Source organism: Centrocercus urophasianus, unplaced genomic scaffold, assembly GCF_019232065.1.
Source record: "Centrocercus urophasianus isolate 14NV4802_14NV808 unplaced genomic scaffold, USGS_Curo_1.0 seq_10, whole genome shotgun sequence".
NCBI lineage: Eukaryota > Metazoa > Chordata > Aves > Galliformes > Phasianidae > Centrocercus > Centrocercus urophasianus.
In genome coordinates, this window is record NW_024884142.1 from 7,680,925 (window position 1) to 7,695,536 (window position 14,612).

At 42.2% G+C, this 14,612-nt stretch overlaps 1 protein-coding gene across 2 annotated transcripts in view; it reads left to right on the forward strand.

Moving 5' to 3' along the window:
• Positions 1-567: 567 nt before the first annotated feature.
• Positions 568-14,612, forward strand: part of ROCK2 (Rho associated coiled-coil containing protein kinase 2) — a 97,575-nt gene continuing 83,530 nt past the window's right edge. Inside the window, exon 1 of one of the 2 annotated variants that reach the window (XM_042826919.1) lies at positions 568-731. In XM_042826919.1, coding sequence (XP_042682853.1) covers positions 576-731 — 156 coding nt within the window. In that variant the 5' untranslated portion in view covers positions 568-575. The remainder of the gene's footprint in view (positions 732-14,612) is intronic. The other variant, XR_006170295.1, reaches the window with a different exon arrangement.

Here is a 14,612-nt window from a genome sequence, read left to right on the forward strand (position 1 = left end):
GTAAGGGAGGCCGCCTCCCGCCGCACGGGGCCGGGCCGGGGGCGGGCGCGGCGGCGGTGGGAGCAGCGCGCTGCGGGCGCGGCATGGACTGAGCGCGCCGGGGCGGCCCAGGAGGGAGAAAGGGGAACGGCCGGGCGAGGCCCGCGGAGCCTCCGCCGACGGGGATCTCAGCTGACGGAGGAAAGGGAGCCGGAACGCGGCGGCTGCTGCTCCTCTCCCACTTTCCCTCCCCGCCCGCGGGCGCGATGGTCCGGCGGGCGGCGGCCGGCGGGCGGTGAGCCGGGTCCCGCCGAGGGGACGCCCCGAGCGGGCAGGAGAGGCGGGGGCGCGGCGGGAAGCGCTGCCTTTCCCCTTCCCCACCGCCGGGAGGAACAGCGGCCGCTTCCCAGCGCCCTTCATGCCCGGGCGGCCGCGGTGCGGCCCCACTGCGGAGCGCTGCCCTCGGCTCCCGCCCGCACGCCCAGGCCCGGCCTCGCCGCCGCGTTAGGCCCCGGCCGCGGGGCGACCCCGCTCAGTCTCCTCCTCCTCCTCCTCCTCCTCCCCGGCGGCGAGGGGAGGCGGCCCTCCCCCGGAGGATGAGCCAGCAGCTGCAGGCGGGGAAGATGTCGGCGGCTCCCCTCGCGCCGCAGGCTCCGGACTCGGCGGCGGCGGGGATGCTCGAGGGCCGCCAGAGGAAGCTGGAGTCTATGATCCGCGATCCGCGCTCCCCCGTCAACGTGGAGAGCCTGCTGGTGAGGGGCGGCGGCGGGCGGCGAGCTAACAAAGGCGGCGCGGCCCCTCGGCTCGGCCGGGAGGAAGGAAGGGAAGCGCTTCGCATCCTGCAGGGGAGGGCGAAGGCTCCTTCCCGGGCGGGGGGCGGCCGCTCTTCGCGCCTTCGGCCGGCCGAAACCCCGGGCAGGGAGCGGCCGGGCCGAGGGCACAGTCCTGCCTCCGTCGTGGGGCCCCGCGGGGGGGAGCGGGGTTTGTTTGGGACCGGGGGAGAAACGCGTCTCGACGCCCGGTGAGGCGGGGAGGGCTCCGCTCCTCCGGCATCACCTCTGCCCCGCGGCTTCGCGCCTCCCGAACGCGCTGAGCGCGGCCGGGTGATTGCCGGCTTTGTGTGTGCGGTGCCCGGAGCTGGAGCCCGCCGGGAAACGGCCTGTGGTGGGAGCGAGGGCTCTGCGTGCTGCAGGGGTAACGCAGGAAGGGGACACGCCTCAGGGAGAAATGTAGCTCGGGGATGGATCCTACGGGGTCACGTTCGTTTTCCATTGGGACAAATTGATTTCGTCTGTCTCTTATTTCACGTAGCATTTTTCTGTGTGTGTGTGTATGAAATACAATTTCCTTTACCAAGAAATCCATGCCCTCAGGAAGGAGTGGGAAGGAGTTCTGTTTCCCCGTTTTAAACATCTGAACCGTGGAAAGGTGGTGAGAGGGAATGGTTATTATTATTTAAACTGAACTTCTGGGTCACCAGACCCAATATTTCCACTCTACTGAGAGATTTCCAGTGTGTCCCAGTGAGGAGGAACAGAAAAGGGAGGGCAGATCCCAGCCCTTCCAGGCAGGATTTGCTTAAGACACACACTGAGTCCTTTTCCTTCTTTTTTTTTTTTCTTTCTTTTTTTCTTTTTTTTTCCTTGTAAATGACTCAGTTCTGTTTGGCCAAGAATACAGGAACTGTCTGAACTGTATAGATGTCTGTGCTGTGTGAAGAGTATAGGAATTTCCTATAGAATCTGAAAAATGCTCTTCTCAAGGCTTTAGTGCTGTGCTATTTCTCTCGTAGACGTTCAGAGGCATAATGAGGCCCACAAACCGTAGCACTCAATGAAGGGGAGTGGGAAGCAGTGCTACCTATCTAATTGGAGTCAGATAAGTTTCAGCTTAGGCCAAAGCAAAGAGCTGCCTCTGGGCTTTGCTCCCAGCGTTTTCACTTTGGTATTTTGCTAGGAAAACTTTGACCTGTTGCCAAAAAAGAGCAGTTAAAAATAGTACAGTCTCTCTGAAAAATGCATCAGGTTAATTACTTAACCCCAGCAGACTTCTTCACACTCTGCTTTTATATTCAACAGAGCGTTTCTTTCATTCTCTTACCTCCCCTGCTGTAGATCAGACACACGAAAAGCTGCTAATGTTTCTGAAGAGAGATTCTAATTGTGAAATTGAGACTGGGCTGCTTAGCGCTTTTTTTTTGAGGTTTTGTAGGCTTATAGTGTAGACCAGTTCATGTAATACACTGGAGAAATCAGTAATCCATAGAAGAGCACTAACTGGATTGTACATATGCAATTTTTGTTGCAGAGTTAATCACTTTTTTTCCCTGCATTTCCCTCTGCGAGTATGGCTTAAATAATTAACTGTGGGGAAGATGTAACATTAGTGAATCGAGTTTTGTTGTTTTCTGTTTTTCATGCCTGTGTATGACATAAGGAATTACTTCAGCTTTTTTTTTTTTTTTTTTTAAATGATTTATGAAATTTGTAGTGGGTTTCCTGTAAAAGCCTCTGAGGCTTTGGTATTGTTGCTTTATGCTGTGTGACGTTAATTTTGTATGGGCATTTAGTTAGGCTGACTATTGCAATCCTAGTATAAAAACATCATTTGAATTGCAACACTTACTTGTTTGGTAAGCAGCTCGCTTCTCACTTTCAGTGTAAATTATCGTAAGAGGAAATGTGTTTTCATTTAAAAGTGGAAATACAGCTACAGAAACCAAGAGCCAGGGAAAAGGTCTCAAAAAGACTGACTGGAACGCTACTGTTTCATTCTCCAAAAATAACATAGCCAAAACTAAAAATGTGGAATGGAATTCAAAATGGAATTCATTTCCTTACACTGTAGAAAGTCATCAACAGCTGCTATTCTGTGTTTTGTGTGCGTGTTTTATTTTTGGGAAGCTGTAGGAAGCAAAGAAATAGCTGTTAAATTACCACACGTGAAGCAAATTTGAGGGAAGTGACAAAGGGGGAGGGGGTAATAAGCTGTCCTTCCCTAGATGTCAGCTTTACTGCCTATCCAGAGCTGATGTGTGTGGTGGCTGTGGGTGAGGACGTGCACCTTCCTCACCACATCTGTCTGTTTCTTAACAGGAGGAACTCGGAGGCCAAATACAGCAATCATTTCCCTTCAGCCCCGTGAGGCTCAGTTAGACATTTGTGCATGCCCATTGCTATATTGTATGCCTCAGCACTTCCTATTTCTGCCTTTATGAACATAACCATTTATTTGATTAAAATATACCTTTGGAAGAGTCACGTGGCCTCAATTCAGAGGCATTAAGAGGTGGATACTCTTGGCTGGGTTTGTTCAGGTAGTGAAGTGTGAAGGTAGAATTTATCAAATATGCACATTGAAATGCACTGCTTGCCTGTCGCAGTCTTTTTTACTGTGAAATGTAAAAGTAGCCATAGAGAACTTAATACTTGTTAGCATGGCTCGTATGCAAAGTCTGAGCTGCACTTGATGGGTTTTTCCTGGTTTTGGTCTGATGAGGGGTTGCAAATGAAAACGGCAGCGTGAGAGCTGCATACACCTTTCTATGCAGACTCGAGCAAAGGCAGCCGCAGAGGACAGTGTTTTCTGCAGCCTAGTTTTGACATCTGAACATTCTTCTTCTCATTATAACTTAATGAAAGCCTGAGTTCGGTGGCCTATGCTGAGATAGATGACTTCCTATATTGCACCTGTCAGTGGTACAGTCTTGCTCTTTCTGCTCTTGTAACATTGTGTCAGTCACTACTAAAACATGTTAGAATTAGGTTGAGCAGATCAGTTTTCAGAAATACTGTATTCTAATTTACTCCTCTGTCAGTTTGTGTCATCTGTTCATGTCACAAAGTGACATTTTTTACCTGCTGCATCTACAACTTGGTGGTTGGGCTAAATGGTATGTGACTTCGTGTGATCCATAAGAAACTCTTGTATAAATACATTCCTGCTGAATAATTCAGAGTTGACAGCTATGTTTAAGAAGAGCTTAGCAGCTCTCAAGTACATGTCCTGCTTTATTCTTTTGCATATATGTGCTATCTGCACTATTAACTGAGTTGATTTATGTAGTATCAAATGCATGTTTTATAAGGGTGCGGTTGGAAGCATTAGCTCAACTTTTACAGTGCTCTAAACCACGAGTAGACAGGTCAGTATAGGCCATGCAAAACTCATCCAGATTTCCCATTCCTTGCCTTGTATAACCATGCGGGTCCTGCACACATTGAACTCAGCTCTAGAATTTTTAGGGTGGTGCCAAACTGCTCTGATGAATCTCATTGTCCTCCTCCCTGCAGCTGGCTTTGTGCAGATGGAAGGCTTTTGGTTAGAGAAGGAAACATACAAGCCCCAGTGTTTCAGCCTTAGGCTTCTGCCTTGATGTTTCGCAGCAGAGGTAAAGTGTTGAATATCTTTGCCGCAGCTGAGGAGGTGTGAGCCTCTGGGAGAAGCAATTCTTAGGCTGCAAAGCAGGCAGTGCAGCGTTGCAGTGAGCACAGTGTGGTTGTGGAATGCTGAGATGTGGGGGGACCATCAGCAATAGTGTGCTCAAGCGACATGGAGTGTATGTGCCTTGAAACTGGGAGGAAAAAATAGAGGCTGTTTGTTACTCAGCTGGTGGGTAAACTGTGTATTTAGGCTAGTTTGGACATGAATTTCTATTCATGATCAGCAAAATTTATCCTTGCCATTACGACTGTTGAATTTTGCTCCTAATGAAAAATGCATTGCGGATGCAGCTGTGACTCCTGTTCTCTCTACAGATCCTCTGTAGAATCTCATCACCTGGATAGATACCAAGTGTGAACTTAGCAGATCACTCAGCTGAGCTCCCTTTATGCAGAGTCATCTGGAGTTGGTGGCTGACGCTCATTTGCAGTGTTTGAGCCTTATGAGCCTTCAGAGTGTTTCAGAGCTAATGTGAAAGTTGTCTCACTTTCCTAAGTTTATTGCCATGTGATTTTGAATGAGCAAGAACAATCTGCTGTGTTACTTTGAACCATGGAGCACAAGAAAGAGCTGAAAACATAGCAGGGTCTGGTCTGAAATGTATTGCCTAGAAACTGATGGAGAGACCAAATGATCCTTTGTTCTTGAAGAAATCTTTGCTTTCTTGTTTAGTTCTTATCCTTTTACTTCTTTCTTAGCTTTTGACTCTTAATGGAAATGTTCTATTTCTAATCTGTAATTTCAGAACATCAACTGTAAAATTAAAAACATGAGCTTTAAAATTGCCTTTTGTTAATTGTCCCTGTGTGATAGATTTATATTTAGCAATATAGTTAACTGGAGAAAGACAGTTCTATTTTCTCACACATCTAGGTGTTCTTATATCCTGTGTTATTCACGCCAGAATTAAAGCTTTTCACTTAATTTAAGAAACAGGAAAAAAAAATGGCTTTGCTCAGCTTCAGGGCTTTTAATGCCATACATAGGGTGCATAGATCCAGTGTGCATGAACTAAGAGCATTTGTGCTCCAGATATTTTACCTGTATTGATTGGATACACAGTCATTAGTATCCTTCAGATATTCAATTAGCACAGTTCTTTTCTGCCTTACATGTGATAGAAAAAAAAAAAAAAAAAAACCAAATCACTTTTCCCAGTAATGGTAGCCTCAGTGTCCATTGGGGATTGTGTGCCAATGCTGATTAAAAACTGTTTTGTTAAGTACAATTTCAGGTTTCAGCTAATGGCAAAGCGATACCAAAGCATTTATTTGTTTGGCAGCTTTTGATATGGATTGCATTACTAGATTATTATTTTTCAGTACTGCCACAGGACACAATCTCTATGGCCATCAATTGATGACTTCTTGCCAATGTTTGATCTACCAAAATTACCTAGTATTGTGTTTCTGCCACAAAAGAACTGTCCCTGGATTGTGAAGATGAAGAGGATTGAAACGTGGTAGTAGAGTTTTCTGTAATGGAAGAATAGAGGGAAGAACTTGTATGGGTCTTTTTATACATATGCTTATATACATGCTTTTTTTTTTTTTTTTTTTAACCTTGTTGTAGGTTTTATAGGAGGGTGCTGAATTTGCTCTCAGATTGTTTGAAACTGAAAAGCACCAAATGATTCCAGTTGCAGATTAATTTAAAATATTTATCTCTTGATACATCATGTTGGCTAAGAACAAGAATACTCTGTTTATTTTGGCAGCCTTTGTTAGCAATAAACTTACTTTAATGAGCCTTTTGCTATGTAAACAGAATGCAGTGAATGTAGTGCTTAGCTCCCAAGTCCAACCTTCTGCGTGTAATGCAGTAGTGAAACTCCATTGTCTCTCACCTACGGCCAGGAGCAATCCAGCCTCATGGTGCTGTCCCCTCTTTTTAGAGCAGATGAAGTGTCACTGTGTGTCCTTACATGAGCACAGTGTATGAATTACCTGCTACCAGAATCCTAAGGCGCTGTGCTTAAGATGATCACTTGAACCTCTACACATTCACTAGCGGTTTGGCAGTGTTTACAATATTGTGGTTATGTGAATTTTGTCCAGATTCCATTAAGTTAGATAGTTCCAATCAATAACAGCTGATTACCTGGTGTGGGCTTTGCTTTTTCTTCATTTTTCTCTTCCTCTGCTATGGTTACTGCTACTGAGAGAGTGGGCTTGTTTTTCTTACATGAAATATCATGGTGTTAAACTGTTCTCTTTTGCATCGAGGGATGGATGTAGGTTTTCTCATCTCCTTGCCCTTCTGTTCAGTCTTTGCCTCAGTTATGGTGGCATCAGGAAGGTGGTAGATGTGAGAAGAAAAACAATCTGGTTACCACCTACGAGTACTTCATTATTTCTATCTTTCATTAACTTTTTGTAGAACAGCCTGCTTAAGTCAAATCCTTCACAGATGGTCACCAATTGTGTATGTTATATCTCAGTGTCCAAACTAGGATGGTTGGGTTTTGATGTTGCTGTGCAGCCTCTGCTCTTTATTGCCACAGTCATATCATTAGTAGGGCAGCGTTGGTCAGATCAGGTGGTGCAGACAGATGTAAAAACAAGGGCAGAGTGCGGGAGGCTTTGTACTCTGGTGTTGGCACTGCATATCATCAGACAAATGTTTCTCTATTTCCAATTTTACGACAAGCTTTTTTTTAAAAAATATATATATTTTTTTTCTTTTAACCTGCACTGAAGAAGAATTGAATGGTTAGAATGGACTCAAGTGATCACAGAACTGCAGGGGTTGGAAGGTGCCGCAAAAGATCACTGAGTCCAACTCCCTGATTAAGCAAGTTCCCTACAGTAGGTTTCTCAAGGCTCCTTATCATCTTTATGGCCCTTCACTGGACTCCTAGGAGATCCCTGTCTCTTTTGAACTGGGGAGGCCAGAACTAGAACTGGTATTCTAAATGTAGCCTCAGCAGGGCAGAGTAGAAGGGAGGATCACCTCTCTCGACCTGCTGGCCACGCTCTTTTTAATGCACCCCAGGATACCATTGGCCTTCTTGACACTGGGGCACACTGCTGGCTCATGGCCAACCTGTTGTCTAGCAGGACACCCAGGTCCTTCTCTGCGGAGCTCCTCTCCAGCAGGTCAGCCCCTGACCTGTACTGATGTGTGTGATTATTCCCCCCGGGTACAGGATTCTTGGACACTTGCTCTCGTTAAACCTCATCAGTTTCCTTCCTGTCCCACTCTCTAGGCTGTGATGTAAAGAGGGTGGCGATGAGGACATTTTATGTCAGGCAGTTAAATCCTGAATCTTGAGAGCTCGAATAACAAAGCAGTTGCTTTATATTTCTTGACTGTTCTAAATCATCGGTACTGACTTCTACTCTGTATATAAAGTAGAGGATAACAAGGTCCTGCATTAAACAGGATAAAATTTGAGTGATTCATTCAAATGTAGAATTTTTTTAATGCCTTTCTTCAGGAGGAAATGAAGAGGTCACGTACAGACATGAAATAAGGTTTGCAACCGCAATGAAGACAAGCTAATCTTTACCAAATATGCTTTTTATTTCCTTTAATCTCTAAGCAAGTAGTGTTGACTGTGACAATTATCAAATAAATAAGTAATTAGAAGAAGAAAATGGTCAACTTCCACACTTCTTCTGAATGGTATTTAAAGTTTAACTAAAATCGCAGTTATCATATATGATAAATCTTATTTCCTTTGTCCTCATTTATCACTAATTCTATATATAGTCGTCCAAAGTCTATACTTAGTTGTTGACTGCAAATCGACTATTGCTGTCTCAACAACAGGGGTTTAACCTTGAGTGGGACCTTTTTCTTTCTAAGAAATACCTATGCATATTTCCTGGAAATTACTTTTTACTATGAGTTGTGAACTTGGGAAACTTAGTCTGCTTGTGTTTGCTGCTGTTGTACAACTCCATTGAGCCTGTTTTTCTTTTGTCCCAAGTGAAGAATACTTTATCAGTAAGTTCACTCCAGTATGTATGTACATATCTTCAAAGAGATCATTCTCTAAAAAAATTGAGGTGGCATAGCTTTTGGTTGAGGGGTACGCCATCAGTTTGGCTTGCCTATGCTATGAAAATGTTCCATTTCATGCAGAAACTAGTTTTAAACTGGTTTTCCCTGTGGTTACTGAAACTGGTTTGTTCTGATCTCCGTTTTCAGTTTAGTGCTGATTAAGATGAGTGCAAGATGAGGGTGAGGAGCACTGTCATTTCTTGCAGGTATAGAACACAAGTTTTTATTTTTAAATCTTTTAGCACTCTGGAACGCAGGGAGCTTACGTTGTAGTAGACTTCTAACTGTGCAGCTAAAGATACATGGAACAAGCAGTAGTAAGTAGATATAAGATACTGTTGAATTGCTTAACTTTGATTCTGCCCCTTTTTACACAATTGTATGGCTATGCTTGTCTTCTGAAGGTTATGTTGTTGTTGTTGTTGTTTTGCAGTTTTTTGATCTTTGTGAAAGAATAACTATTAAGTTCTCCCTAGGAAGAGTTATTCCCTCTAATAGTGCAAGAAAATGGAGAAGAGCAATAAAAAAGTACAAAAATACCATATTGGATTCTGGATACTGTACAGACCACATGGTCTGTTCCAATTAGTGAACATTTCAGCATCTCTTCATCCAGCAGTAGAAGTTGGCCCATTCAGTCATTAAGTTATAATGTTTAATTCTTGACCTATCTGACTAAATGAACACTTTAGGATGTGTATGTCTGGACTGTAAGTTATACTTCTTCTCTGCCTTTATTGTTTCAGTTTTGTTTTTTTTTTTTTAATTCTTTCATATGAAAGTAACTGAAGACAACTACTTGAATTACTCATGTGCCAAGGAGATACTGACAGTTTATTCTTATGTTGCAGCTACTGCTGCTAATTTAAACATTATTCCATGTTTAGTGTTTTCTGTGGGGGTACAGAGCAATTTTCTGTAGAGTTGCATCCATGCTGGTCTTGTAAGCAGCTGAACTAAGCTATGGATCTGATAGGGTAAGCTAAAAAAAGACCTGTGTTTATCAAGATAAAAATGCATTCCTATTACCAAACCAAGTTTTTGTTTTGTTTTGTCTTGTTCTTTTCATTGCTTCTGTTAAGTTCAGTATTTCTATAAATAAATTACTTCTGTTATGTGAAATATAAGTCTATTTAATTTAACTACATTTTTATTTTCCTTAATCTCCATCCCTATGGATGTTCATATCCTCAGAATTGAAGGCCTTGCCTCAACTCTGCAGGCATCACCGTGTGTCAGACAGGGCAGGGAGCAGCAGAGCTCCAGCTCTCAGAGCTGTGGTGCAAAAACCAAATGTAGTAGCAGGAAAACTGTTCTGCGTGCACAGTGTTTGTTCTGGTTCAGGATCAGTTTCACCTTGAAAGAGGAAAAGATAAATATATAAGTAGTAATAAATATACTAATATAAGCTGCCTTTCTGTAGAAGGATTTGCCACCGTTGTATTCATAGGTGTAGAAATCCAGCTCATTTTCTGCTTTGAGGATAATTTCTGTTAAGATTATGAAGAAAATATCTCAACAGGTGTAGTGTGGTGGGAAGCTGTTCAACTGTGGAAGACTGAAACGGTAGCAGTTTGAGGTGTGACTCATTTTATCAATTTTCAGGATTGCCTCCAAAGAAAGGCAGTTTAGGTGTCACAATAAACTATTTCATTGCTCTTCGTTTTCAGCATTACCAGTATTTTTTCACATGGCTGCCTTGCAGTGTATCTCAAGTGCCTGAGGCATCAACTGTCCTCTCTCTCTATCTGTCAGATAGCATCTTTACCAGAACTTAGTGTTAAAACCACAGAATGGAAATTTTGAAACAAATTCTGTAAAATATGACGTTATTTAAAAAAATAAAAATAAATAAATAAAAAATAAATAAAAAAAAAAAGCTACCTCAGATTTATACTGCAGTTCGTTTCACTGAATCATAGTGCCTCAGATATATATATATATATATATAATATTTTTATATTTTTATATATAAATATATTTTACCATCATAATGACTTGGTTTATTTTTTCACATGTGAAATCTTACCAGTATTGGGAAAGTTGTCCTCTAAAATTACAAAGAAGAGGGGAAAAGAGAAACAAACATGCTCGACATTGGAATATCCTAGGGTCAGTGATGCTGAAACTGTATACGGATCAGGAGAAGATGATTGCTTCTTTTTTTTCCTTTGAGTTTTGTTGCATCCAGAATAGTCATGGAAGTAAAATACTTCTAACGTCTGTAAGTCTGCATCTCTGGGAGTAAACCAGATGATGTGAAGTCCTGCCATGCTGTAGCTGGCGTGGTCTGGCTTTGTCCATAGTGAACTCTCAACTTGCATCTGCCCAGATACTGCTCTTGTTTTTCTGCTGCAGATGGAGTCTTGAAATACGTTACTCAGCATCAGTACTGTCAGGATTTATTTTAAGCATAAACTGATTATTTTGCTGGTTTTGACTTAATTACTGTATTGGATACAGTGTGACTGAACAGGCTAATTAGTGTTCTGGTGACATTTAGTGCTACTGCTCAGCAGGTAGTGAGGCAGGAGGCCTTTATATGTAAAGTAATGGAATTCTGACTATCTTGTCTTATTCACTTTCTGAAAATACTAGCCTTGGCCTTTTTCTGTAACCAATTAAGTTATTTAATGTTTGAATTTTTTTGGATGGTGGGATGCATACTTGCAGATTTTCCATGAAGGAATGAGCAGCAGTCAGAGGACACAGTTTTTTCTGGAATGGCCTAAAACGATCAGGTCAGACTCTTCCTTAAATGATGTGTGGTAAAGCTGACAAGCTGTTTTTGTTGATGGAAGGATTTTACTTTGCCAGATTTGAACACCACTTTAGTACTTCTCTGCATGATGTAGGATGGCTCCCCACTGAATGTGTCTGTGCTGCTTCTCATTAGGTTGTGGTTCTGTGCTCTATACAAGGTGTGTACCGTATCGGATCTGTGTCATAACACTCTTTCAAGAGATATGTAAATGTTCTTCTCCTGCTCAAAGATTAGTCAGAGCATATACCTCTTCTCACCCTTGGGCCCCTGATGCACAGGAGTTTCTCCTGTAAAAGTTTAAAAAAAAAAAAAAAAAAAATTGATTCTGTGAGGAAGCAACTGATTCAGCTTGCTTTTATGGGAATGAATCTGGCCAGGTCTATGAGAAAGGAGAAATATATTTGCTTATCAAAAATTACAGGGTCGTAGACTGAGTGAGATTGGCAGGGAACTCTGGAGGCTGTGTGGTCCAACTCCCTGCAAAAGCAGGGATACCCAGAGCACATTGCCTTGGCTTTTGAAGATCTCCAGGGATAACTCCATTTTGCAGGTTGTGTCCATTACCTGTCTTGGCACTGGACAGCTCTCAATGGAGTGTGGCTCCATCATTTTGTGCCTTCCCTTCAGATATTTATGGACATTAATGGGATAGCTTTGAGCTTCCTCTTCTCCAAGCTGGGTAGTCCAAGCTCTCTTGACTTCTGTTCATTGGTTGAAATGTTTACTGCCAAGTCTTGAGGAAATTTTGGGAAACACTGGGTTATCTGTGGGGAAAAGTATTTTCCTCTTATGGACCCACAGTAAAATTGAAATGGATTTTTTTTGCTTGACTTTGTTTTTCCAAGAACTTTAGGATATTCACATAGCCCTGGATTTGGTGCCATGTTTTTGTTTCATACTTATGCTTTCTTGATTTTTTTGTGTTCAGACAAATTTGCACAGGTGGCAACTGATGTCATTGCAGTAAACACAAGCTAGGCAAACTAAAAAGTATTCTTTCGTTTTGGAATTCCTTTTAGTTACCATATTCTCTGCTGATATTCTTTAATAGCAGTAAGTAAATAAATCCTGGTAGAATTGTAATTTAACTGTCTCATTAAACCTAGACATGCATATCTTTTGTTGAATGACATGATGATTAAGACAACATTTTGTTGCCCAAATGTATGGAGATGGTACCACTTGAAACTTGAAAGCCATTGTGTTGCAGAAGAAGGAACTTGTACCTGGCTTAAGATTTATAGTACCTAGGAGTCTTTTATCTCTACAAGGCTGAGAAATACACCTACATTGTGAAGCTACAGCTCACTTCATTGTTCAACTGAGACCAAAGCTCCTGAGGATGTCAGTTCCTTTGTGGAGGTCTCGATCAGCCATGAACAAAGTCCTTCTGAATGCCTTCCTGTCTTTTCAGATATGTTCTGTAGTCAACCCTTTAAGATCCATGAGTACTTGGGAAAGTACTTAAAATGCTGTAGGATACTTTATCTGTTTTTGAATGACTTCCAGAAGCAGAAAGAGGTGACGCTTCAGACACGATCTTATTAAATAGGACAGTGCAGTCCTTGGGTCAGATGACTGGTCTGCAGTATGAAGGTAAACAAGGTAGTTATGAGTAACCAGCCTAGTTACTTTTAGGTAGTCTGTAATAAGAATCTCATACTCTGAAGAAAGATATGACAACATGACTTATTATTTTGAAAATGGTGAGCACAAGAGTCCTTGGTGTGATCTAAGGCAGAACCTGTGACTGTGCTAAATGCACTGTACATCTTTCAAAAAGCTGGCTGGCTGTGTGGCATCAAAAAATCCCTTGGGAAGTAGGTCACACATCCACAGCAGAGTGCAGACACGTGTTCTCAATGGTGTGTATATGCAGAAATTGTTAATGGAACCAGCTTGTCTTTTCTGCCTTACTAGTATTATGTTTAGAAGAGGAATAGATATTATGATCTCTATAAATTGAAATAATTAAGGTTTTCTGGGGGGCTGATTTTGTAATAATCTGGATCTTAAACATTCTTTAAAAAAGAATAATAATTTATTTAAGGGCTTCAATTGTTAGTGATAAAATCAAGATTTTATATCTTATACTTAACAAAAATATATTTGAAAATGTTTCTAAATGAATGGATGAAATTGTTGAGAAGCGAAGCAGGCTTTGGTATTAGAAAATGTTAAAGTCTGAAGAGGTAGAATGTTAAGTATGGGAATGCAGAGCTATCTCAAACTTTTTGATCTTTGTCTTTTTCCCTTTTTTGTATGGATATATTAAAAAAAGAAAAGAAAAGAAAAGAAACTTGATGCTTAATGGAGTCCCACAGACACTTTTATTATGAGTAGAAGTAGCTCCACCTGCCGCTGTGGGCACCACGTTTATAGTGATATAAATGCTCGTGTTAGTGTGTTGTGAATCAAGCTTAATAACTAATCTTGATTAAAACCAACCTGAGTCATTTTCCCATTTAGTCCTGGCAGAATTGACTGTAACTAAAACTGTAATGTCTAAAAAAACAGTCCTGATTTTTTTTTATTTTTTTATTTTTTTTTGTCAAAAGCAAACAAAAAATGTCTACTACTACCTTTCCTCAAACAGTTAAGTTACAGATACTGTTCTTTTTATTAAGCAAAGTATGCAGCCTAGTTTTTTGGGTTGTAAGCCATTATCTTGGTGTCTTTTCCCAGTATAGGTAATGAATCACAGAGTGGTTAGGGTTGATAGGGCCCTCCGGGTGCAGTGAGCCCAGCCTTGCTCCAGCAGGCACACCCAGAGCAGAGCGCCCAGCACCACGTCTGGGGGCTTCCAGACAGCTCCAAGGAGGAGACCCTACAGCTTTGGGCTGCTTGTGCTCCATCACCTCACTGCACAGAAGAGCTTCTGGTGCTCAGAGGGATCCTCCTATGCTCCAGGTTGTGCCCGGTACCTCTTGTCCTGACCCTGGGCACCAGTGGAATTCAGGATCCTTAGAGCAGCAGCCAGTGTGCAGCCAGCTCCCTGGACTTCAGAAGAGCAGACTTTGGCCTCTTCAGGGGTTTGCTTGGCAGAGTCCTGGAGGATAATGCCCTGGGGGGAAAAGGGCCCCAAAAAAGCTGGAGCAAGGAAGATGCATCTTTTGTGGAAAAAGAGCAGGTCAGGGAATATTTGAGTAACCTGGATATTTAGAAGCCTACAGGCCCTGATGGAAAGCACCTACAAATGCTGAGGAAGCATAGTGATAAGAAGAAAGCTATCTGTATTGCTGTGTAAATAGTCAAGTTTCTTTCAGAGTTACAGAAAATGTTTACAACTCGGAATCTGCTTTTTAGCTATGTGACTGTTGAGGCCCAGGAAAAAACAGCGTTTCAAAATATTTCCTTCTAAAAGAAATTTATTTAGGAGTTAACCATGATGACACAAATGTGGAACATAAGTGAGTTA